At 50.3% G+C, this 25,006-nt stretch overlaps 9 protein-coding genes across 9 annotated transcripts; 5 read left to right on the top strand and 4 right to left on the bottom strand.

Annotated features, from left to right (window-relative positions):
* The first annotated feature begins 29 nt into the window (after positions 1 to 29).
* GGS22DRAFT_173618 (initiation factor 2) lies at positions 30 to 4,255 on the top strand. Its single transcript, XM_047962953.1, has 3 exons — positions 30 to 129; positions 238 to 3,385; positions 3,463 to 4,255. Exons 1-3 carry the CDS (start codon positions 106 to 108, stop codon positions 3,612 to 3,614), a joined length of 3,324 nt encoding a protein of 1,107 aa, XP_047814692.1. The 5' UTR covers positions 30 to 105; the 3' UTR covers positions 3,615 to 4,255.
* Positions 4,256 to 4,271: 16 nt separating this feature from the next.
* GGS22DRAFT_77197 (VHS-domain-containing protein) lies at positions 4,272 to 6,727 on the bottom strand. Its single transcript, XM_047968060.1, has 4 exons — positions 6,089 to 6,727; positions 5,333 to 6,023; positions 4,788 to 5,281; positions 4,272 to 4,657 (listed from the first exon to the last, which is right to left on the bottom strand). Exons 1-4 carry the CDS (start codon positions 6,632 to 6,634, stop codon positions 4,451 to 4,453), a joined length of 1,938 nt encoding a protein of 645 aa, XP_047814691.1. The 5' UTR covers positions 6,635 to 6,727; the 3' UTR covers positions 4,272 to 4,450.
* Positions 6,728 to 7,185: 458 nt separating this feature from the next.
* On the top strand, positions 7,186 to 8,956 carry GGS22DRAFT_173615 (DUF367-domain-containing protein). The gene has a single exon (XM_047962952.1). The coding sequence runs from the start codon at positions 7,438 to 7,440 to the stop codon at positions 8,665 to 8,667; it is 1,230 nt and encodes a 409-aa protein (XP_047814690.1). The 5' UTR covers positions 7,186 to 7,437; the 3' UTR covers positions 8,668 to 8,956.
* A 275-nt stretch (positions 8,957 to 9,231) lies between these two features.
* GGS22DRAFT_77112 (putative allantoate permease) lies at positions 9,232 to 12,100 on the top strand. The gene is made up of 3 exons (XM_047968058.1): positions 9,232 to 10,343; positions 10,402 to 11,092; positions 11,212 to 12,100. Exons 1-3 carry the CDS (start codon positions 9,737 to 9,739, stop codon positions 11,531 to 11,533), a joined length of 1,620 nt encoding a protein of 539 aa, XP_047814689.1. The 5' UTR covers positions 9,232 to 9,736; the 3' UTR covers positions 11,534 to 12,100.
* A 1,138-nt stretch (positions 12,101 to 13,238) lies between these two features.
* GGS22DRAFT_77118 (CBD9-like protein) lies at positions 13,239 to 14,891 on the top strand. The gene is made up of 5 exons (XM_047968059.1): positions 13,239 to 13,430; positions 13,485 to 13,554; positions 13,734 to 14,013; positions 14,172 to 14,520; positions 14,611 to 14,891. Exons 2-4 carry the CDS (start codon positions 13,506 to 13,508, stop codon positions 14,488 to 14,490), a joined length of 648 nt encoding a protein of 215 aa, XP_047814688.1. The 5' UTR covers positions 13,239 to 13,430; positions 13,485 to 13,505; the 3' UTR covers positions 14,491 to 14,520; positions 14,611 to 14,891.
* Positions 14,892 to 15,146: 255 nt separating this feature from the next.
* Positions 15,147 to 17,419, bottom strand: GGS22DRAFT_173608 (uncharacterized protein). The gene is made up of 5 exons (XM_047962951.1): positions 16,328 to 17,419; positions 16,053 to 16,249; positions 15,756 to 15,974; positions 15,513 to 15,697; positions 15,147 to 15,442 (listed from the first exon to the last, which is right to left on the bottom strand). The coding sequence occupies exons 1-5, from the start codon at positions 16,742 to 16,744 to the stop codon at positions 15,399 to 15,401; spliced, it is 1,062 nt and encodes a 353-aa protein (XP_047814687.1). The 5' UTR covers positions 16,745 to 17,419; the 3' UTR covers positions 15,147 to 15,398.
* A 168-nt stretch (positions 17,420 to 17,587) lies between these two features.
* Positions 17,588 to 18,067, bottom strand: GGS22DRAFT_173605 (uncharacterized protein). Its single transcript, XM_047962950.1, has 2 exons — positions 17,932 to 18,067; positions 17,588 to 17,871 (listed from the first exon to the last, which is right to left on the bottom strand). Exon 2 carries the CDS (start codon positions 17,839 to 17,841, stop codon positions 17,605 to 17,607), a length of 237 nt encoding a protein of 78 aa, XP_047814686.1. The 5' UTR covers positions 17,842 to 17,871; positions 17,932 to 18,067; the 3' UTR covers positions 17,588 to 17,604.
* Positions 18,068 to 19,343: 1,276 nt separating this feature from the next.
* GGS22DRAFT_192688 (glycoside hydrolase family 29 protein) lies at positions 19,344 to 21,995 on the top strand (the record flags this gene model as incomplete). The annotated part of the gene is made up of 3 exons (XM_047965299.1): positions 19,344 to 19,439; positions 19,629 to 20,656; positions 20,726 to 21,995. 3 exons carry the CDS (start codon positions 19,344 to 19,346, stop codon positions 21,993 to 21,995), a joined length of 2,394 nt encoding a protein of 797 aa, XP_047814685.1.
* Positions 21,996 to 22,432: 437 nt separating this feature from the next.
* On the bottom strand, positions 22,433 to 24,056 carry GGS22DRAFT_181966 (uncharacterized protein; the record flags this gene model as incomplete). The annotated part of the gene is made up of 2 exons (XM_047963916.1): positions 22,433 to 23,531; positions 23,596 to 24,056. 2 exons carry the CDS (start codon positions 24,054 to 24,056, stop codon positions 22,433 to 22,435), a joined length of 1,560 nt encoding a protein of 519 aa, XP_047814684.1.
* Between the last annotated feature and the right edge of the window lie 950 nt (positions 24,057 to 25,006).

Genomic DNA, 25,006 nt, shown 5'->3' with positions numbered 1-25,006 from the left:
GAACTTTTTTCTCTTTACGCCGTAACGACCCGCCGGAATTCTTGAATCTGGAATTCTTTCAACTTCAAATTTGTCGCATGGCGATTTGAAGCAATCTTTGTCATTATGCTGAGAGCGAGCTTATCGAAGGTGAGAATCTACTCATTGTACTCGTCTTGATCATGATCATAACCTCGCTCATCCTATTTTCTTTTGAGGTTTGCAATTAAGTACCTAGTAACTAATAAACTATTACAGCGAGAGTCTTCAATATGCGCTTTCTGCCAACACCGCTTCTCTCTCCGGACGGCGACGCCACGGAGCAAACGACAACTTTCCGGAACGAGGAGTTTGAAGAACAATGATGGATGGGGTAGCTGGGGAGGTGGTTGGGGTAGCCAATCCAAGGCTCCTGCGCAATCTCAACACGATGATTTACTAGATCAGCACGAGGTAATAGCGCGCAAGAGACTCCTCGAAAAACAGCAAAGAGAAGCACAGCAGGCACAACAGGAACAGCAGGCCAAACAAATCCAGAAAGCTCAAAAAGACCAACAAATCCCCGAACGACCAAAATCCAGGACTATTCTAGCTAGCTACGGGCCGAGACTGATATGGAATCCGGAAAAGCAGAAAGCGATAGAAAGGACATTGAGCAACCCCGTACCCCCTCCGAAGCGTAATGTGGAAAGGGTTAATACTCGCATATTCGGAAACCTTCTAGAAGATAACGCTATTAAGAAAGAACCTAGCACTACAACAAGTAATGCTGATACTCCGAGGTCTTCGACGAAGGTTACCGGCGATTCCGTCGCGATACCAACCCTTCAAAACTTGCCTGGAACGAAGCCCTGGATGTCAATGCGAGGTGCTGTCGGTGTTGAAAGAAAGACGTCCACGATAGGAAAGTCTATGACTGATAACCTTATAATCCCATCACAACCTCCACGGCATCTACGGTCACTACAGCCTCTACAATCCTCACGACCCTTGCAACCCTCGCAACCTTCGCAGCCCTCGCAACCGTCGCAACCGTCGCAACCAGCCCAAACCCCGCAAACCCCACAATCCTTACAAACCTCACAACCCTCAGAACATCCACCAGTACCACAAGTCTCAAAACCAGCCCAAACCTCACAACGCCCACAGCTATTCGGGGGCACTGGCGGATCAGATTGGGGCTTGTTAGCTAGGAAGTTAACCCCGGAAAAGCCTAATAGCGAAGACTTCTGGGCGGCCTTGGATAAGAACGTGAAGGATAAAAAGGTGACGAAGCCGCATGCATCCAACGCACCGGGACAAGCGTTGGGGCAGTCTAAGCCTCGCGACCCTTGGGCTGCCATGGGGGAGCATCAGGAAAAAGCATCGGATCCTAAGAATATGTATGACTGGGGAAAACAACTAGATGAAGAAGACGAACGAGAGGCGAAGCGTGTACTGCAATCGAGGAAAGAAGGGCCGCAAGAGCCAGAACCTGCATCATCTCCAGCGGCGTCTGGCCTCGAACAAGAATCGAAAGGCAAGGTCCGCGACCGTGATCGTGAAAGGAGACAGTCTCGCCTCGAACGAAAACAAGAAGAGGACAACCCGGGTCGCCGCGAGAAACGTCAACGGCGTGGTAAAAGATACAGCGACGACGACGGCGAAGGATTCGATTACGAGGATTACCAAGAAACACGTCGAATGAAGGCGCGGGCCAAAGCGCAACGCGAGGCCGAGAGGGTCGGTCCCATCCCTATCCGGATACCCGAATTAATCAACATTAAAGCGCTGGCCGAGGCACTGAAGATCGAACCGAAACTGTTCTTGACCCAGCTCGGCGAGCTAGGCTTTGAGGGAGTATCCTTGGAAAGTCTCATGGCCGGCGAGACGGCGGCCCTCGTCGCGCAAGAGTACGGTTTCGAACCGACGGTGGACGCCGGCGAAGAACTCGACCTGAAACCTCGCCCGCCACCGAAGGACCCGACGACCCTCCCGCTCCGTCCGCCGGTGGTGACCATCATGGGCCACGTCGATCACGGGAAGACTACTTTATTGGACTACCTGCGCAAATCGTCCATCGCGGCCCAAGAACACGGAGGCATCACGCAACGCATCGGCGCCTTCTCCGTGAAACTCTCTTCCGGAAAACCGATCACGTTTCTAGACACTCCAGGACACGCCGCTTTTCTTACGATGCGGCAACGAGGTGCCTACGTCACCGATATAGTGGTTCTGGTCGTAGCTGCGGACGACAGCGTCAAACCCCAGACCATCGAAGCCATCAAGCACGCGCGTGCGGCCAAGGTACCGATGATCGTGGCCATCAACAAGATCGATAAGGACGGGGCACGGATAGACCAAGTCAAGAGCGACCTCGCACAACAGGATGTCGAGATCGAAGACTTCGGCGGAGACGTCCAAGTCGTCTGCGTGAGCGGAAAGACCGGCCAGGGCATGGACGACCTCGAGGAGAACATCTTGACCCTCTCTGAGATTCTAGATCACAGGGCCGAGGTGGACGGACCCGCGGAGGGTTGGATTCTCGAGAGCAGCTTAAAGTCGATCGGCAAAGCAGCTACCGTCCTCGTCAAACGAGGTACCATGCGACCTGGCGACTATATCGCCGCCGGTACAACGTGGGCGAAGATCCGACACATCCGCAACGAAGCCGGCGTCGAGATTCGCGAAGCACCTCCGGGCTCCCCGGTCGAGATCCTAGGATGGAAAGACCTCCCAGCCGCAGGCGATCAGGTCATCCAAGGCTCCGACGAAGGACAAGTCAAGGGCGCGGTAGAGTATCGCGAAGGTCTTCGCGAACGCGAAAAGGAAGCCGCCGCCCACGAAGAAATCTCCGAGGCCCGTAGGCTCCTCCAAGAAAAGCGAGCTCGCGAGAAGGAGCTAGCGGAAGCAGGCGAGACCGACGAAGCCCTCCCAGAGGAAGAGGACGGCACGAAGATAGTCAACTTCGTCGTCAAAGGCGACCTCCACGGGTCCGTAGAAGCGGTCCAGGCGTCGATCCTCGAGCTCGGGAGCCACGAGGTGAGACCGCGCATCCTGCGCTCGGGCACCGGGCCCATCCACGAGTTCGACGTCGAGCATGCGGCGATGAGCAAGTCGGTCATCGTCAACTTCGCGACCAAGACGCCGGGGTACATCAAGCAGATGGCGGAGGGGCAGGGCGTAAAGATACTAGACCATACGATCATCTATCGCCTGGTGGACGACGTTAAGGCGACCCTAAGCAGCTACCTCGCCCCGGAGATCACGTTCAAGGTCCTCGCCGAGGCGGAGGTGCTTCAGCTCTTCCCGATCAATATTAAAGGTCGCCAGTATAAGACCATTGCGGGATGCAGGGTCAGGAACGGGACGATGGAGAAGGGCGGCGCGTTCCGCGTGGTTAGGAAAGGGGAGCCTATTTTCGACGGTACTTTATACCCTCTACCCCATCCGTCACTTCTCGTGCGGGTTTTCTCCCCCACCATCTGCTAACATTTGGAATAGGCAATCTGGAGACACTGAAACATCTCAAGAAAGATGTGACGGAGGTTAAGAAGGGCACCGAGTGCGGTATCGGATTTGAGGAGTTCCAAGAATTCGAGGTCGGCGACGTGATCCAGTCTTACGAGAGAGTCGAGACAGCGAGGTTTTTCTAGTTGGGTTGGCCATGTTGAATTGCATCGAACTGTGCCGAATTGCACCGGAGTTTATCGCATTGCACTATATCGCGCCGAACTGCCGGCGTACGATTTGCACTGGGTGAATAAAATGGCGGAGATCTTCGGTAAGAGATTAGATGAGCTTCTTTGTACGATATGCCGCATATTGTATATCGAAAACTATAGTGGACTAAGAATCACTGTACATCTGGAGGCTGGTCTCATACGTCTTGTCTTGGTAGGTACCTACCTAGGTAGGTATTTAATGGATCGGAAAGCATTAAAGGGCGGATGGCATCGGGCAGGCATCAGCGGTGATACGCGGCGGCGATAGACGGCTATGATACTTATCTATATGGTAGACGTCCTATATCTCATGCATCGATGGCGTTGTCTGTTTGAGGTTGGTTGGATATAGCTGTACTATGTATATAACGTTCATGAGATCCCCTCTTATCTACTGGAAATGGTTGAGTTTCGAGGCGTTAGAAAGGGGTCATGAGTTGGTGAGAGTTGAGAGTTGAATAAGTACCTAGTAGCCGAACAACCGTTGCGGATTATGGCCATTCGCTACGATTTCGAGCTCGAGGCAGGTCATCTAGAGGAATCTCAATAGATTTACACCTATGTATCCCCCGTCAAGTCATCAAAGCAAATGTGAGCAGAGCACAGTAGAGAATTGTTCATTTGAATCTACTATTAACCCTCATTTCGCTTTTACCTACCCTCACTCACTCTGAAGCCTGCTTCCACGCCTACTTCCACACCCACTTTCATCAAAACTTCAACACTAACTCACTTCACTTCCAATGACATCTCGCGACTTCGTCCGTTCACGCGATGCTAAACTCGGGTATCTCGCCAGTCTCGCTCTTCTGCTCAGCGCCGAGCGTATACGCCACACGCCACCTGAGTTTGATGCTTTCGACTTTCTTGGACCTGTCGCCGGCGTGGAAGACCTGGACGGACTGGGTGACGCCTGCATTCTGCTTGGGTTGTAGAGCGCGGCCTGTCTGCGGCTGGAGTTGGAGTTCGTAGCCCTGTGGTTGATCGGTTAGTTTCGAGTCATTTATATTCGTACCATATCCTAAATTACGGGGATATATTAAAGGGGACAGGGGACAGGGGATATAATGTATGGTGCTTTGTCTAGGATGTCAACATTCTCACCTTCGTTACGGCTAGTTGGAAGTGGAGGTTGCTTATGGGCGCCGCGGTGGTGTTAGAGAAGCTGAATACTAGGTACAGGGCGCCTTGTGGAGGCGGTCGCGATGCGCTGAGTTGGATCTGGAGTGCACCATCCTTGACGAGTGCTTGATACTCCTTGGGGAGGGAAGGTTCAGGAGGCAACGCCGAGGAAAATGACCACTCATCGTCTTCGGCTGTCGCGGCAACAGGTGCAGGCTTAGGAGTGGCTGGCTTAGACATGAATTGGGGAGAGGCGAGAGCTGCGAAAGGATCGTTGGCGGGAGATCTTTGAGGTGGCGGCCTAGAAAACGAAGATTGCTGAGACAGATGCGGTTGCGGAGTATTCGACTGGGACCCTGTAGGAGGCGAAGTGAAGCTTGAAAAGGGGGAATGCGGCGGAGGAGTCGGACTCGATGCTGGTCCTTTTGCACTACTATTTTGGGTTATCGACGAAAGTAAAGCAGGCCCCGGCACATCTGGACGAGGGTTAGTTCACATTTCCAAGTAGAAAGCGGCAGCAGACGCACTTTGATTTGATCCAAAACCTAGAGAGATCCCACCGCCTTGACCGAAAGAGCCTCCGCTGTCTCCTAAGGAAAGACCCAGTAGGTCATTCTCGAGACCGCCTGCTTGCGAACTTGATCCAGCTCCGTTGTTAGCAGCGCCGTTTGCCGCAGCATCCGCGTCGAAGTCGATCAACGACAACTCGTTTGCGGTAGATGCAGACTTCCCGGCCGCTGCCGACGTCGTCGAAACAGGTGCGCCTTGAGCGATTTTGTTGGCGCCTTCTATATCACCCTTCTTCAAAAGCTTCCATCTCTCGACCGTTCGATGTATGCTGTCGTTTATCTCGAACAACTTAGCTACCGCCTCGTGGTCGTCGGACTCTTCCTCGCACATCTTCTGAATCTTGGGCTGCGCGCTCTGGAGTGCCGCGGCTAACTCCTCGAAGACGTCTCCGTCTTTCATAGAATCGCCTGGCTTAAAAGTAGCAAGCCTCTCCTCCAACAGGCGCGCTTTGGCTTGAATCTTTCCAACATCCTCAGCCGCCTTTGCTCGATAATCCGTCTTCGACCTCGTATCATAACCGGCCATGATCTTCATAAGTTTGTTGGCCTCTTGCAAATCCTCGGGTGCTCCTCTTCGTATCAGCTCTTGAAGCTTAGCAGATTGTGCTTCTCGTTCCTCCTCCTCCATCTCCTCCGCCGATTTGAGATTCTGCAATTGCTAGTTAGCTCAACGAACACGTATAGACAGACTGCGCCGCAGTGCACCCCACTCACGTCACTCGGATTCAGAACGGCGGCGTCATCCCTTCGAACCTCGGGAAAGTGATAACCCTTATAGCTTAACAGCCGGTGCATGTCCCGGATGAAGCCCAGGTCCTCCTTGTACCGGCTCGTCTCGCATATCGTGCTCCTCCATTCTTCGATAGCTTCCAGTATCTTAGACTGGACTTTGGTATAACGAATAGGTGGCCTCTCGGGAAAGCGCCTGACAAGCTCGTTCAGGAACTCCTTGGTACTGATCTGAAGCTGGAAGGGGTATCCGCAGTTCTTTACGCATATGTCGAGAAGGTTTAAGGCCAGGAGGCTGACGTTGGGGTTGCGCGAGTTGACGTAGTTAACTATCGACACGGCGGCTTCGCGGGGTGCGCTGCCTTTCTTGCTATTGATCAGGTCGGAGATTTCGAGGTTCAGGGCAAGGTTAGGTTCGTAATTTTCGGGACTACAAGCGCTAGCTATGAATCGTTGAAGCTGGGAAGGTCTCGGAAAACCCAACTCGTTCCATCGGTCCCTCGCGGCCGCTCGAGCGGAGGCGGCCTCCATGTTTCAAAGCCGTAAGTCGTCGTCACAGCTAAATGCGTTAAAGGCAGAAACTTGATATGTATGATCTGTTTTATTCTTAATCGCGCCTAATGCAATGCGCTTAGGGCCTCAATCCGTCCCTATACATTTGGGTTAGGTGGGATATGCGGGATCGAGCGATTGGCCTCTTATTCATCGACATCAGATTATGTCGTTAGTGATGTTGAAGCTCGAAAGGGTTATCACCAGGTGTTATTGGCAGCATTCGACTTGGAACACCACTAAAAGGCTACTAGAGTCTTGGAGGCTGATGGAACTGGTGGAATACGCAGCACCGGAGGCATCCCACTCTGATAGGTCCGCTTTTAATGTGGCACATACGCTGTAATTGTGGCAGCGGCGCGGCGGAGGAGCTGACGTAACGTTGAAGTCTCTATTCAAATTGGAAGGTGCTTGACCAATCAGATTCATTTGGCAATTTCAAGAACGGGATTACAATTCACCGTTTAGCGGTTGCAACGGTAGCACAGCTCAAGCCCCGCCACAGCTTCCACGGTTTAGAGCCGACGTAGCGGACCTAACAGCCCTAGGTGAAGGTTCAGGTGTCGTGTGCCCCACGTTCCGTCATCAAGACATTTAGAGATTTAGAGTTGAAAATCTCTACCTTGGAACTGTGCAACTGCGACTGCGACTGCAACTGTGCATTGTACTAGGTACGACTGCACGACTTTACAACTTCCAAGGTTATTGTACAACCGAATCTTCCTAACTCGATACAATTGGTTATTTCACATCTATCTAGCATTCCCATCACATAAGACAGCATGGTTCGACACAAGAAAGATAAATTCTCATCGAGAGGTGGAAAAGGCCATGGCAATCCCCGCCCTCGAGCCCGTCTAGCCGATGACGATTCCGAACAAACCTCTTCTCAACCTCCTTTCAAAGCCGCTTGCTGGGACCTGAACCATTGCGATCCGAAACGATGCTCGGGGAAGAAGCTCATAAGACTCGGTCTCATGCGCGATCTCCACCTCGGCCAAAGGCATAACGGCGTCATCATCACTCCTAACGGAAAACACAAGATCTCCCCTGCCGATAAAGAATTGATGGAACAATACGGTGCGGCGGTAGTCGAATGTTCGTGGGCGCGAACGGGGGAAGTTCAATGGAATAAGGTCGGAGGTAAATGCGAGAGGTTGCTGCCATATCTAGTCGCTGCAAATACCGTCAACTATGGTAAACCCTTCCGTCTAAACTGCGTCGAGGCGCTGGCTGCCGCTTTCTATATATGCGGACATGCCGATTGGGCGGAGGAAGTTTTACGACCATTTAACTACGGAGAGTCTTTCTTAAACATCAACTCGAAGTTATTGAAGAAGTATGCCGCCTGTGCTGATGAGGAGGGAGTTATCAAGACTGAGAAAGAGTGGTTGGAACGATTAGAACGCGAACATGCCGAGAGTAGAGAAAATGCGGATGATGACGACTTATGGAAGGGAGGCAATGTCAATCGCAGGGAAATTATCGACTCCGATGACGAGGAGGATGATGATGATGATGAAGATGAGAGTGATGACGAGGGTAAAGATGAAGGTGGGGACGAAGATGGTGTCGATGGAATATATCTTGGTAAGAAACCGACACAATGGCCTAAACCTGGGGAGGACATAAAAGATCAGTCGGAAGGAGGAGCAAGCAGGGATCCCTTTGACATCTCAGACGACACCGACGACGATGCCGCGATGGAAGAAATCCGACGTAAGGTCCTAGCATCCAAACCGTTTGCCAACTCAGGCGATGTCGACCAGAAACCAAAACCGCAGGCGATACCTCCACCTCAGCCACAAAGGTACCAAGTCGATTCCGACGCAGAGCCAGACTCTGACAACGGAGAAGACGTTGATGGCGACGACGCGTTCGATAGCATCATCGATGCTACGCCTGTTACGGATAGGATTGGACTAGCCAAACTTGAGAAAGAGAGGTCAAAAGTCAACGTCATGAGTCGGACATTCACGTCCGGTGGAGCGTCGGCACCTAAGAGATGGTGAGCGGATACCTAACGCTTGTAGGAGATGTATCTGGTTAAACATGCTATTACATGATTAATTCTCCTCAGTCTCTACTCTTGTTGTGAGTATTCCTTGGGCCTACTGGATGTAATTGGGACACATCTAATCATCGGTATGCTATTAAACTATGACGACCCCTTATATGAACAATCGGTCCCAAGTTGTCTGCGGTTCGTAATACGTTCCGAGGATGGAGCCATGAGAATAGCTAACTTCGTTGACACGCAAATTCTACACTAGGTGATTGAGTTGAAGGTAAGTAGCTCTCATTATGTAAATTGTAAATCAGTACCTACCCATATACAATTATATAGCCATTAGCCCATTGACATCCATACTTAGGTACATAGTACTATTTCTAAAAATCTTATGAGTAAATGAACTTGGCATATTTCCTTGCACGAATATCGCCCTGAAATGCCACGATATGCATTATGTAATGATAATGTGGCTAAAATGGGTGGCTGAAATCCCACTTCTACTTCGTAGGTACGCTTCCACCGCGACTGAGCCGTCTTCTAATTGATTTGTAAACTCATACAACATCAATCGAAGAACAAGAATGCATAGGTAGTCGCTACGAATACTCTACGACGATACCGATATAGTGTGGAAACTTATCGAAGCCTTTTATTCTTGTTCTTGAATTTTCAACAGCCCAGCCCGCTAGTGTCTAGGTCTCCCCCATCGGTTAGTGCACCTGTAGCAGATATCCATGCTATAAATTGGTAAACATCGAAACATCGCACTCTACCCTCTGGGCACTTATTCATCGATATTACTATCAAGATGATACAGCCTTGAGCCTTAAGTACTATGTAAACCTACCTGCTTATACTATGCAGTATTTAGGTCGGTTCATAGGAACGCGTATGACCTATCGTTCTTAGCTTAGGAAGACGTTATCGGGACCAGATACCTCTGCATTTAATAACGCCGGGAATGGCCGATCAGAATCGACTTCGGAAACGAACCCGATGATTCGCTAAAGATTACCATCCCGGTCCTCACTAGTAGGTAGGCCGATATCTACTATAGTACAAAGACTATGGAATTACCACACGACGAGGAGCCGTTGCTTCGAACTGCTCATCCAGAGTCAAGTCGCTGTCAAAATTATTCCACTATGACTTCTGCAGAGGAGATCCCGGTAGCCGCCGTGTCTAACGGTGCCGGCGACGATGTAGTTGGTAATATCGATAAGAATGAAGCTCGTCGTATATTACGGCGCATCGATTGGCGCATCATGCCGCTTCTCTTTCTTACCTACGCCCTGAATTTCATGGATAAGACTATTTTATCCAGCGCCGCAGTGTTTGGTCTAAGGCAGGATACTCATCTCAAAGGGTCGAATTACTCTTGGGTCTCTAGCGTCTTCTACTTTGGCTACTTTCTTTGGGCTTATCCCACCACTCTGTTGATCGCTCGCCTGCCGATCGCTAAATATCTAGCTGTCAACGCTTTTGTCTGGGGTGCGGTAGTCGCCTTGACGGCCGCTTGCACCAACTTCGGTGGTCTCATCACGGTGAGGTTCTTCCTCGGCGTTGCTGAAGCGACCGTCTCCCCAGCTTTGATGTTCATCACATCTACGTGGTATACCCGAGACGAGATCCCAACGAGGACTGGCATCTGGTTTGCGGGGAATTCTGTCGGCGGTGAGTCGAAAGTACCTAAGGTACGCTACCATGAATATTGAGATGCTGACTCTAGCAGGCATCGTCTCATCACTCCTTGCTTATGGACTTGGTCACATCACCGATAACGTCCATCCGTGGCGTTGGATGTTCATCGTCCTCGGTATTGCAACGTTCCTACTCGGATTTGGAGTACTCTTTCTACTGCCGGACACAATTTCGAACGCTTCGTTTCTGACGCCTCAAGAACGGCAATGGGCTGGCGACAGGGTTGTAATAGCCGGTACAGGTCGCACGGAGAAAACTACCTGGAAATGGGATCAGACCGTGGAGTGTCTACAAGATCCCAAGACGTGGTTGATCTGGTCTATCGCGTTACTCTGCCAAATCCCTAACGGCGGTACTCAGAATTTCGCCAACTTAGTAATCACCTCGTTTGGATTTACGTCGCTTCAGTCAACACTTATTAATATTCCCTATTCTTTGATTTCCGTCATGGCAATTTCCGGAACCGGGTGGCTAGCCGGACATTTCCGGTCGCTGAATTGTATCCTCATCGGTCTGATCGTTATCCCGCCCGTTGTCGGCTCTGCGCTGATCGGGAAACGAGGCTCGATCCCTCACGGCGCTTCCCTATTCGGATATTTTCTTCTATCTACGGGACCGGCAGCGCTGCCCCTGCTTCTGTCCCTTATCCAATCTAATTATCGCGGCGTCACGAAGAAGATGACAATGACGGCAATGTTATTTATTGCTTATTGTACTGGAAAGTAAGTCGAAACCAAAGAGTTTTTTATTCAATATTTTTCAATTTATTTTAATCTATATCCCTATATATGTTTATTTATATTCGTGCTATCCTCATCTAACCAATCGCCAACTTATATAGTATTGTCGGCCCTCAACTATTCAAATCTACCGAGGAACCTACCTACGACACGGCATTCCGCGCTATCATGATCTGCTATGCCTTAGTAGTATGTCTCGCCGCGGTCCTTAGGCTTTATCTACAGTTTGTCAATACGCGAAGACAACGAGAGGAGGGAATCGAAGGAAGCGCCGGAGCGTCAGGTGCAGTTGGAGGTGGTAAGGTAGTCGACGTTGTCGATTCCCGTAACGTGACCGAGGCTGTGAACGAAGTCCAACTTAGACCGGAGGATTACGAGGATGTGTCGGATTGGAAAACTTTCGGTTTCCGCTATAGGCTCTAGGAATTTGGTTATCCATCGGATCCATGGATTCCGCCGAGGACGAAAACGATTCTAATGAGCATACCTACCTATTGTACAATCTAGGCACAGAAATTCTGAACATGCCCATCGGCAACACGTTCTTTCTGCTCTAACTGCTCCAACCCCGGAAGTTTCCAATGTCAGTAACAAGTATCTACTCAGGTGTCTACCAAGGTATATACTAGATACTAGTTACTCGATATAGAGAAACGACTTTCAAGGTTGATCTTTAACTCCATCTGTACAGACACTGGATTGGACCTCTACGATTTGCAACTGGCATCTAACGCCACCATTTCCGCCACATAGAATCCCATAGAAATCTACAGAAACCCCCTACCTCCAGAACCACGTCATTAACCCTCATCGATCTAATCACGAAAAAACGTGTCCAGAATAGGACACGGTCTGATAAATGACCTAGCAGCCCATCATGTCTTTCCCAGACTCTGATTCGCGAGATCTCCGGCATCATAATTCCAATTCTAATATTGTCATACCGATCACACCCTACCCAAGATACGAAGGAGGCTCAAGGTAAGCTTAACTCAAATTACTCGCATAACTATCGTTCAGAGGGGGTTGGACTGCATGTTTCTTTAAGGCAATACGGCACCGAAGCTCGACGGTGACCAATCAAGCAGCCATAACTTAACCCAAGCCAACCATCACGAACCAGAGGAGCTCGGTTCCCTGGATCTCGGATCTATCAATTTACAGAGCAGCTGCGGAGCTATCTCTACTCCGCATATTTGTAATTTCGAAATAGCATTTGTTGGTAATTATCTAGACTCTAGACTCTCGGACCTGAAGTCCAGACCGGAGCTGTTCGTCGTCGCCTGATCCTAGCTTGATCCTAGCTCGATCCCAAAATAGCTTACAAATTGAACGACGACCATTTCCAAGAAGCGGAGCGTACCTATCGAAAGATCCACAAGAACTATCTGGCTCTCGGAAATTGTGATCGCGTTCCCGTTGAACCTCACGATGCTACCACGTAGGTAAGAGCGAGTATTCGGACGTCGTCTCCACGAGCTTGGCAGAGGCGGACTAACTTAGTCAACTATAAAAAATGCCACGATACGTCTTGCGTGCGACGGAAGGATTTGAAATATGACGCACCTGCTTGGTCTATTCGCCAGCCACCGAGCCCTCCCTTTCGGGAGCCGACGCATGCTTAGCCTGCAGGCACGAGGTTATCTTTACATGGTTCTGGGCTCCCCACGCAACCAAGCCCTAGGGTATCTTCCCAGGAGGGACGCCATTCGCTCTGCTATTATTAACAGGAGCGAGGTTACGGGTAGAAAGGGAAAACGTTTCCTTTTACTCGTGGCGCATTTTGCCCCGGCTCTGATATGGTCCCAGCTATCCCCCCTGCCAGCCAATATGCGGCTAAATGGACGGCGCGCTATCAACGTCACCTTTTACTACCCTAACAGCCATTCCCTCGGCCCTTGTTTCTCCAATTGATACCTATTACGGCCTTCCGTATTCCGAACAAAGTGCTCTCCACGGGACGGAGGCTTTTTGTCATCGCGCTCGTGGATGTAGCCAAGACTCGAAGCACTGTAGATGCTTCACAGACGATTCGATGATCTCTCAGTTTACGCGGTTCAAGCTTGCCTCTGCCTACTCGCTGCTACGGACCCCGGCCCGCACTCCTTGTTATGTCACCGCGCATCTTTTGCTGAACCTAGATCCGGGGTGAAACTCGCTCTAATACCGAGTCGCTCAACGAATATATTTAATTGCTTAACTGCCTAGGACAGATCACCTTGGACATGTGAACTCCCCCTATCTCTGCCGGTCTCTGTAGGCTCTATATTACCACCTCATCAATTCGATAGTGCCGCTTCTCGTCACGCACGTGTTATAGGTAAGATCTTACCGAGGCCACGATTTTGCACATTTTTCTAACATGTCATCTTAGGTCTAAGGATAGAAAACTAAGATGCGTCTTAGCTTTGGTTTAGCATGCGTGGCCACGCTGTTGGGCCTCGGTACGTTACCCACCATTGATACACCTTTAATAACCTTGAAAGCAATGAATGAGCCAATGGGTGTATGATTGGACGAATGGAGAAATGGGAAAGTAGGGAGAACTATCGTGAGAGCTGAGAAGATGAAAAGCCGTGGAACTGAAGAGCTAACGTACGCATCACGCGGCTCGCACATGTAGCATCCGAAACAAACGCCGACGTGTATCGCGACCCTGACACTGGGTTCTCGTTCTCTCAGTACAACGCCCCGATCACGACAGGCACTTCCTATATTACTTTCCGCGTCGCGATCCCGAGCCCAGCTACCTCCGGCCAGCCCTACGACGTCGTCCTCCAGGTTGTTGCCCCGATATCCGCCGGCTGGGTTGGCGTTGCCTGGGGCGGTTCCATGACGAATAACCCTTTACTGATCGGTTGGGCAAATGGAGCTAGTTCGATGACATCCATCCGTCGCGCTACGTAAGTTAGAGCACTCTCTTTTGGACTTGGAGTGGTCGATATTATGTTACTACCTCCCCAGTGCCTACCCAGTAGGTAGTATATATGCTACCCATCTCTCTGCCCGGTCAGCTAGTGTTACGGAATATATACCAAAAGAAGGAACTGACATACGTTAGCTCCCACACGGCCCCTACAGCCTACACCGCTGGCAGTCTACAGCTACTCAAGAAGGGCTCCAAGAGTAACGGTACACACTGGCAATTCACAGCCAAGTGCACGGGATGTACTCAGTTCACGACCACCGGCACGACGACTAAGAGCCTTAACCCGGCCGGAAGCAACCGCCTCGCGTTCGCGTACGCCAGGACCAAACCCAGCCAACCGTCGTCCGAGTCTAGCCCGCTTAACGTTCACGATCTATTCAACTACTGGGAGCACGACTTCTCGTCTGCGGGCAACGCGGCGTTCCAGGACCTCGTAGATCGGAACTTGTGAGTGCGTGCGTTGATGAATTGATGAATCGAGGTGAGGCGTCGGCGGATTTCCTTATTAGATAATGAAAAACATTTATTTTCTTTTGAGACTTGAGAACCCCTTCTAACCGAACGTGTAAAGAAATTCTTCGCTTACATACAAATCGCCGAGGGAGTTAAAATTACGGAGAGGTATTCCGCCTTGAACTGTGAAAAATACGAGTTTGCGGGTATTGCGGGCGACGGTGTTGAGACTGGATGGGAGATGAGAGGCGCCCTAAGTACTAGGTAATTTTTATTGTCCTTTCAGATTCCCTTTCGATCAGGTACCGTTCATAGTGTATATAAAGGATAGAGCGTCTGCGTTAGGTCAGCTAGGTATCTGGGAGAAACAAGTCTTTAAATTGATTGGGTTACTTTGAATGTGTTCTGTTTAATTGTGTCCAAGTAGACTATCATGATGCAGGCTTACCGAGTATGCTCACCGGGTTGGTTATTGTCGTATCGATCAGGAACGCGATGTCTCATGACATCACATTCGAAGCAGAATACTACAGTGTTTGATTAAGATTTGAGTTGAGTTTGGTTCTCGAGATGTGGTTGTTCGCTGTAAGTACTAGGTACCTAGTACCTATATCTCACTATGTATTCAAGCCGCTGTATAGCTACCCCGCCCCCGCTGTATCTCCCTGTATATCACTATATTCAAGTACCAGGTAGCAAAATGGAGTATAATTATGCGAAAATTGTCGATGACAACAGCTAACTTCTAACAAATTTAACAAACATTGACACTAAACTACGTGTAAATGAATGCATCCATTCCCACCAGCGAGGTTTTCATCGACGATGTTATCTTGACTGCAATTCAACCTTCGCTGTAGGATCCATTTATCCCGCACCATTCGCACACTTCTCAGGAGACGTCGTCTAAGCCTTAATGGCCATCTCACCCATCGGGAGAGCCGAGAGCCCTGTATTTTGTCAGTACATATACGTATACATTGCTTACTCATTATCAATGAATTAGAAAGAGGTACTTACAGCCGTCAACATCCTCGGGAGCTTGTTGATCGATTGTGCAGGAGCTGTACTGGTCGGAGGTCTGGGCGTGGATGCCGGCGGTGGCGCAGTCGGTGTTAAGACCGCAGCGGCCGATGTTGTCCATGGCCTTCTGGAGCGTGTCGCCTTCCCAGCCGAAGAGGTAGTCACCGTGGGCAGCAGGGCCACTATGATTCGTTAGCAATCTCCCCATCAGCCAGCAAGGATTGAGATCTCTTTACTTACCCGATGTTCATGGAGTAGACGTACGGGTTCGAGCCGTCGGTCGGGAAGTCGGGGCTGTTGGCGAACTCGGTGACGTTCCACATCAGCTCGTACATGATCTGAGGGAGCTTGACGGGGTGAGTCGAGGGGCAGGCACCGCCACCAGTAGCACCGGAGCCGGCACTGTACGAGACGTGGCTTTGGTGGTCCGGGCTGTCGAGGTTCTTGCCATCCCAGCATCTAACGTCGGAGTCAGAAATTTACGATCCGACACTTCGGAGGTTATATACTAGATAAATTCTAAATTTCAATACTTACGTGGGGAAGAGGATGGTCTGTCGGATCATCTTGCAGTTCTGGCCCTTGGGAATGTCGACGGTGTCGGATCCGGTGCAAGGAGCACCACCGGTGAAGGTGTTCTCGTTGGGCGACAACCAGCATCGATGGCAGATGTTTGCCCTCTGGACCTTGGTGGCATCGGTGTTGGCAGCGTTACCAGCCAACATACGGAAACCCTAGTTCTCGTTAGACACCTGCAAGCTCCAAGATGGACAAGACTCAAAAAAAAGATAATTCGTTAAAAAAGAATTTACCTTCTTGAAAGCGGTAACCTTGCCGCTGGGGATGTAGTAGAGGTCGAGACCACCCTTGTTGATCAGCTTTCCTTGCGGTCCGCCGTTTCCGACCTGAGGAACTCTCTTGTATGTTCCGTTCTTGGCCTTGAAGAACATGACGGCGGTCCAGTAGTTGGACTTGTCCTCCTTGAATGTGCAGGACGTGCAGGTCGAGGCAGCCAGGTCGTGCACCTCGGGGTCCATGGTGACGTTTAGGGAGTTTCCACCGACCAGCTGGTGAAGGTGAGGAGTGTACTTCATGCCGGGGTTTACCAGGGGGTCGATACGGTCAACGACCAACTGAGAGCATGCGAATCGCAGCATAGTGTTGCCACCGAATTGGGCGGCGGCATTTTGCGCTAGGAGCGCTGCGGCAGCGAGGGAAGTCAGCTGCATCGTGACTTGATTCTACCTCGAACGTTAGTCGACGAGCCTTAGGAGTATCGGACGAGACGTTAGACGAAGTAACAGATGGTTAGCTGTGGTCTTTGAGGAGCACGGTTACGAAGTAGAATCCGGGGGCTGAAAACCTGGGGAAGTTTCGTGATGCCTGTTCCTACTTGTATGATTCGTAGGAGGGCGGTTTCGCGGGTCAGCGCCTACGAACTGCCGAGCCCGAAGAAGTCGTTCGAAGATTTCCTCGCCTTGGGCAATACTAGAACGATTGGCTAGGATCATTTCCCAACTTTGATTGTCTCGATTTCCGCATTTGGGATCATGGGCAGCCATAGTTCCGAGGGTTGATTGATTCCCTGGGCTTGTTCCTTCGACCCCTTCTGGCTGTATGTCATTTACCCGGTTATTTACAACTCCCAATTATAGAACGGCGATAAATGGCAGAGTAGCAGCAAGCCGCATCTGGTGCCAGGAAATTATGGGGCTAGGCAAATTCGGACTACCAAGTAGATATGTTTTGCCACTGGTGACAGTTATGCCCCTATACATGTGTTCTTGGTTGTCTTGCCCTAGTTGCCCTGATTGCCCTGATTGCCCTGGCTGGTTCAGTGGCCAAGTGGTTAAGTTTGATTAGGTTACTGAGTATGCTTCTAGATCGCTTGTGTGTGAGTTAAGCATGGTTCTTGTTGATTACCTAGGTAGATACGATTTAATGCGCTCCATGAACTTTCTGTCAAGTTCTATATTGTAATAGGTAATCATGAAGCTACCTAGGTATGCTTGCCAGAGTTAAGATCCGACGTTTAGGCCAACCCACGACGCTGTCGATGGCCGATCGACCCACGGAAATGTATCATCTACTAGGTACTAGGTAAATAGGAGGTAGGTAGCCTCACGACCGATCGTGCGGCGAAGATGACTAGACAACTAGGGTGCCGAAGGAGCGCCCGCCATTCACTATATCCGGTCGAAATCTCGGTCCTAATGTAGAGAGGAGGAAGCAGCGCCAAGGAGTTCCCTAAGTCCTCGTCCGGCATCCATACCATAGGAATTAATATTAACGCACATGCTAGTGTCGTCATCACCGAAGAAAACATAGACCATCGTCTATCTGATTCGTCTCGTCGCTAGATACAGATATTAGTACAATGCCTGGACTTTCTCATTGGACTAACATGTTGCCAAACCTTGTGACAATATCATGGCGTGGGGATGCCTGTCAGACGAGAGGTATCTACCTATGGCTAACTATCCTGTCGTCTCTATATTGAGGCTGCTTGTCAGGCCTTCTCTTTCCAAGTTCCCACCCAATAGATCGGTTAATTGTGCCGTCAGGTATAGGCGCTCGTGGGCAGTGACCACATGGCAGAGTAGACGAATTCCAAATCATCATTTTATGCATGTGCGACGGAGTCATTCTTAAATGACTTCACATCCACGGTCTCGTAAGCGAAACTGCCAGCTAGGCTTAAATGCGGCCCAAAATAGGCCCGCAAGTCTATAACCATCGATGAGGACTGTGAAGCAAGATAGATTGAAGATTCCTTAGTATCGAGATGTAATGAAGCCCACCATACATAGATCGTTTGGTGTTTATTGGAATTGAGGATGTGTCTAACCGGTTTGCCGGGACGAGATGTTTAGAGTAACTGGAATACTTGAGAATATCCGTCGGTAAGACGAACTAGATTCGATTCATGCTGCCGACATGATTTGCCCCTTAACACCTATTGTGATTATTCATCTTACTACCTAGGTAGGTAAAAACAACACATGATGTTGTTCCTAAGGTTCCAAGGTTTCTTCTGAAATGAGCGGGTATCAACGGCACTGTCAGAATGGTTTGAACATCGTCGTCTCAGAAAACGAAAACCCTTTGAAAAGCTGGATTAATTTGCTTGACGTGGCTACAACTAGAACATCAACTCAACAGCTCTGGCTGAATCCATATCGAAAGAACGTGATGTTCCGTTTCTAACTCCAATTGTTAGGTGGTTTACATACCTAAACGAGTGATGGACATCTGAGCTGACTTGACCAATATTGACGATTTCGAATGCCTACCTAGGTAGTCTCCAAGCCTGATCCAAGCTTCCTCATGCCTCGGTAGATCTGATGCTAGAGAACGTAATAATATAGATGTATACCTACTAGGTAAGTAAGACAGACATGCAATGTAGTGATGACTAAATCCCCTTACCTTAATTAGATAATTAACTGTCCCAAGAGTGAAGTCACGTTGGTATACTCTTGTCAAGTAACCCTTCGCATTATCGCGACAATGATCGAACCTCACGGGCATTATTCCGTGGGTTCGCTAGATCATTCACCGAATTATTAAACCTCCTTATCTTTCGCCCAACGCCGGCAACCCTAGACCCCTGGCATCTCGCTATCACGCTTGCGATAGATCTCGGTACATGCCTAAAAAAGTCGGAATGTAACGTTGGCACGATTTGAACGCCGATTGAGCGGGCGAGGTGCCACGGACCTGAGGGCCGGCATGAAAGATTTGAATTTTCGTCTTTATTACCTACTTATTACACATGACCAATTGTTATGTAATATCTGTGGACTGAAAGTAAAGTAATCAGCGACAATGGTGGTGGGTTATAGGACTCTTACCGGTCTTCTCTATGCGACTGTGGGTGCGGTGTTTGCCGCGGAGTCACACCTTGAGCCGTCTGGTTTACAGGTAAGTTTCTTTCTGTGTAATGTGATCCTGTCCACGGTACCTACCTACCTACCTACCTACCTAAATATGTCCAATAAGAGATTGTCATATTCGAGAGATTATCATATCCGAAGAAATAGAGCAGGAGGGATGGCCTCATCACGATCGTGTTCCAAGGTTGTTCCTAGGTATAGGGCTAATACGTAAAAGTCTACCCCTCTTGATCTATCACCGTTCTACAACAACAAAGCCTTTGGGACGTATCCGGGCGAGACCTCCTTCGATACATTGGGTCAATCGTATCCGGCGCCGGATCTAGGGACACCCTATTACACGTCTAGCGACACAGGCATAGTCTACTCGTTCCCGGGATATACCGGACCTGACAAATCGGATAATGTTATAGTCGACGGTCAGACTATAACCGTATCCGCCGGGTCGTACTTCTCGGCTTCGTTCCTGATATCTGAAGATAAGCAGGAAGCTATAGTATCAGGGAACGTGACTTTTACATATACCGATAATAGCACGTCGGTATACGAACTACGTTCCTTGGATTGGTTCAGCTTCCTGACTATCAATCGCGGCGAGCTGATCTTCCCAAGTCGCTTCACCGCGACCGGCGTGGACTACAATGCCAGCCACATCTTCGAGCGCAGCGCAGCATTGAGTCCGGGCAAGGAATTGCGCGCTATCTCTCTGCCAAAAGCGACAAATGCAAGCGATGGCAGATTGCACGTATTCGCTATCTCGTTATGGACCGGTAGTTCGGTAGTAGATGTACAGTCAATTCGTCCAACTCAGAAATGGATTAGCAGTGGCGTACAAGCAGTCGAAATCACGTTGAATAATGCGGGATCCGAATGTGTTGCGGGTGATGGCTTGGCCTTGACCCTTTCGGGGGACAGTCTTCAGACGACCGGAGAAGGACATCTCAAGCGTTTATGCCCTGGAGACCAAAAAGTCGTCACTATCGGGGTAGAGACCTTGGAGACCCCCTCGGAGGCTATCAACGTCTCGGTAATCCTGAACTACGATGGTAGCGAACGGAAAACCGAGTTCAGCGACGTCCAATTCGGGTTGATGGAGTGGACTACAGACCTTGAGAATCTTGCAAAACACGAGAGTCCGCAATGGTTTAACGATGGCAAATATGGAATATTTATCCATTGGGGTCCGTACGCCGTCACGGGATGGGGAAACTCGTCGCCGCACGAAAGTTATGCGGAATGGTTTTGGTAGGGATTCCCAAGCCCGCCACCCCTCTCTACTATTTCTGAAGTCCTCACTAACTAGAGAAAATGCAGGTGGTACACAACACACCACCCTCAAGCTGATGCCTCGGACTTTTATGACTACCGGCTGCGAACATACGGCAAAGACTGGGCATATGACGATACCTTCCCAAACTTTACAGCGTCGGCCTACGATCCGAAGGAATGGGTCGATCTGATCGCCGACGCAGGCGCCAAGTACTTCGTCATAACGTCGAAGCACCACGATGGCTTTGCAATCTTCGACCCTGGCAACTCTAGCAACCGATCTGCTTTGAACTATGGCCCGAAACGGGACCTAATGGGCGAGTTATTCGATGCAGCCGCAACGTACCAACCACAGCTCAAACGGGGGACCTACTTCTCGCTACCGGAGTGGTTCAACCCTGATTTCGGCCCATACGGTTTCGATCAATTCGACCCAGCTCTCGTACCAGGAACCACCAGTTGGCCCGGCGTCCCAGCAACAAACCCATACACGGGCGTCGTGGAGCCGTATACCGGACATATCCCGGTCGACGATTTTCTCGAGGACGTCATGCTCCCGCAGATGAACACATTGGCGTACACCTACGGCACAGACATCATGTGGTGCGACTGCGGGGCCTCGAACGTGACCGCGACGTTCGCCTCGTCTTGGTTCAACGCCGCGCGTCAGCAAGACCGACAAGTCGCCATCAATAGCAGGTGCGGTGTCGCTCAAGCCGCCGACTTCGATACACCGGAGTACATGCGATTCGGGTCGGCGCAACGAAGAAAATGGGAGAGCAACCAAGGGATGGATCCGTACAGCTACGGGTATAATCAGGCGACGCCGGCGGAGGCTTACATGAATGCGAGCACGTTGATCTACACGCTTGTGGATATCGTGTCTAAGAACGGGAATCTGCTGCTCGACATCGGACCCCGCGCCGACGGGTCTATAGTGCAAGAGGAGGTGGACCGACTTCGCGAGGCTGGACGTTGGATTAAGAGCCACGGGGAAGCTGTGTTTGATACGACGTACTGGTTTGTGCAGAGCGAGATCCCGGGGGGTCCTGATGTGAGGTTCACGCAGACGGAGGAGGCATTTTACGTGTTATTCCTAGAACGACCAGTGGTAAAGGACGGGGTCGTCGATATTGCGGCGCCGGTGCCTGTGTTGGAAGGCGATAAGGTTAGTCTGCTGGCTGTTGAAGGTGGTGAGAAGTTGGCGTGGAAAGTGATCGGACAGGGCAGTCAGACGGTCCTAAAAATCGAGGTTACCGATGTGCTCTTGGATAAAGAGGAGTTTTGCTGGGTCTTTAAGATTGGGTATGCGTGAGGTCGCTGTAGTATTAGTGTGTTTTAGGGCTGCTCTAGGGCGACTGTAGCACCTGGGCAGCTTTAGGCCTTGGATATTGCTATTCTCGGACGCTATAATATACTGGTTTAGCGGTCGGGACCCTTCACTCGCTGTACCTACTGGGTGCCTAATAGCACCGGACTTACTATTCAGGAACCCCTCGTTTATCGTTGACGATGAGCTTTCTCTGTATTACAGTCACTGATCTTTCAGAACCCGCCTATAATAGTTCGCTCATGCTGCTTGCTGCATTCCTATTTGAACCTCGGAATTGGAAAGGGTATCCAGTCTAGCTAAGTCAATATGCATCCTTTAAGAACTCCATACATAAAATGCTCCAATGGGCCCCGAATTTTGGTCATCCCGTCGCGATTCCGCTTTAAATCCGTATAAAGTCGCCTCGTAATTCTTCGCCGTTACTCCAGCGTCACTCTTCTCAACTCCCTGGGAAGATCTGGCGGACTTCTCCCATTTCTATACTGCCACAACCGACTTAGGTCCTTCACCCTCACATTGCCGTCATTGATCTCGTCGTCTTCATGGAAGCTACCATGCACCGCAACCTCACCCTTGACGATGCTTCCCTTCCGACCCGCGAGCTCAATCAGAGACCAATTACTATCAACAGCCTCGCGCAGGTTATCCTTCTCCGCGCCTTTCTTGGCTACCTCCACGATGCTGCTCATAAACTCGTTGCGTTCGGCACAGCCGATGAATTCACCCTTGGCATTTCGCGCGAGAGGAAACATCCCGTTGAGATAGTGCTGGCAGAATTGATGTCCGCCACGTGCGGAAGTACGGCTGAACACGCGACCGATGTACCGAGGCATCTCTGGAGAGGCTCTCTCGTTCGTTACGAAGTGCAAAATGCCCCATAACGCGACGAAGTCGGTCGTATGAGCATAATGTTCGACATGCGCAATCGCGCGGTCAGATGCAGGTACGGTGTAAGCCGTTGCCCGCGACATGTCCGACTCCTTGGTGGTAAGTGTCGGGACACGCCCATTGGCTTCGAAAGAATACCCGCTACCGTTTGATAATCGCCTCCTCGACGCTAACGAACGAGTTTCGATGGGGGAGTTGGTAAGTGGGACTTCCGTAATAGTGGTAGGTATGAGAGTATCCGTCCTGGGAAGTTTATTTTCGGCCTCCTGGGAGTCGACATGTCGATGAGGATTGTTAAAATGATTAGACGCGTTCCCGAAAGTGTACACCTCGAGCTTAGCTAGGAGATCTTGCGGCAGCTCTTGAAGAAGCCAGTCCAACACTAAACCTCCTTCGATCCCTCCCTGAGAATGCAAGATGAACACCACTTTCGAATACCGCGGGTTGTACAGCTTCTCCTTGATGATCTTATAAGCTAGTCGAATGTCGCTCGTAGCATATCCGAAATTTCGCTGTATCAAACATTCTACGACATCAAATATGACGCCCGTAGTGCGATTATGAACGCCTATGATGGGCCGCTTGAAGGTGAGGGCCAGGCGATTGATGTTGCTTTTTAACCAAGTTTCCCTAAACGTTCGGGGTTAGCGAAATCGAGCTCGACGACCGTCACGAGGTCACACGTCACACATACCCGACGGCCACGCCGTTTAAGAAAATCCACTGCTCGTGCGCGTGTTCATCTAATGCAGGCGCGTATTTCGGATCAGAGTGAAACGTAATGGTGTTCCCGTTCAAACCCAGACACAGCAGCCAGTTTACCGAGAAGAAAACGCCCCACCACAGTATCACCATCCAAGCTGGCAAGAGGAGAGCTAGAGGCAGCGTTAACACGAAGAACGTCTGCATAACTATGAGAACCGAATGAATGCCGATGCATAACAAGTTATCCCACGTAGACGAGAGCTCGTCGAAATGATCTCCGTCGCAAGGTCGAAGAGGCCACAATACCCAAGGTAAAGCCCAAGCGAAGGTGAAGAAGTATTTCACATCCCACATCATCAACTTCCAGGGCATATCGGTATAGCTGTAGCTGATGACGGACTCGCCGCCGACCTGAGAGCCGAAGAACTCGGTGCGATCCGCTCGATCCATGACGGGCCGTTGAAAACCTTGTCGTCGCGTTCCATCTGATCGAGCGAAGATGTTTGACATGTATAGGAGACCGCCAACCATACCAACGAGGACGCAGCCGAAATAGATAGAAAAGTCTAGAGCGGAAAAGAGAGCCCCAACGTCGGGGTAGCAACAGCGTTTTATTACACCTAGGATGCGCATCCTCGTGCCTGTCAGCCACCTACTTTACCTCCCTTTCCCAGTTGCCTAGTATGTACTGCCAGAAAAGCTAAAAACCCCCCAGAAATATACCAGAAATAAACTAGAAATATACTAGAAGATGCCTAGTCCCCGGCCGTAAGAGTCACAAGGAAAGACAAAATGCACGGTGGCTTCTATGGCGTCGGCAACGGCACGCAACGGCACGCAACAGCCGTGCTGCGCATTCCGTACTGGCGTACCGTCGCATCGTGGCCAGGTAGCGCCCTTTACAGGGCTGAGACGCTTCACCCTCGGGGTCCATTTTCGCATCTACGACCAATAGGAGCCGTCCTGTAAGAGTGTGAGTTGGTCACAAATCTGGGTCATCTGAGCTTAGGGGCTGGGCGCTGTTGGGGTGTCGAAGCGCTAATTGGACATGTCGGAGTCCAGTTGGAATCCAGTTGGAACCCGGCTGGAATCCGAGCTGCGGAGGTTGAAGGTTGAAGGGAAGATGGTGAAATAGAAGGCCCTGTAGCCTACGGATATTTTGTATTGGAATGTCTGATTCCATCATTATTAGAGGCTATTATTAGGGGTCTTACTCATCGGCATTGCTCCTGATTCGCTAAAATCCGCCGGCAGTTGCCTCAGACTCAAAATCCCTTGCCGGGTGCCGCACCTAGCTCTGGGCTCTAGCACCTAGGCAGGTAAATGCGACATGCTTTGATAACTCCATTGGTCAATAGGAAATGGGTTCACGTGGTTCATTATAGGTAACAGAGATCTTA

Source organism: Annulohypoxylon maeteangense (genome assembly GCF_022496945.1).
Source record: "Annulohypoxylon maeteangense strain CBS 123835 unplaced genomic scaffold GGS22scaffold_22, whole genome shotgun sequence".
Lineage (NCBI taxonomy): Eukaryota > Fungi > Ascomycota > Sordariomycetes > Xylariales > Hypoxylaceae > Annulohypoxylon > Annulohypoxylon maeteangense.
Note: the sequence above shows the minus strand (reverse complement) of the source record. Positions and strands in the feature narration are given on the sequence as shown.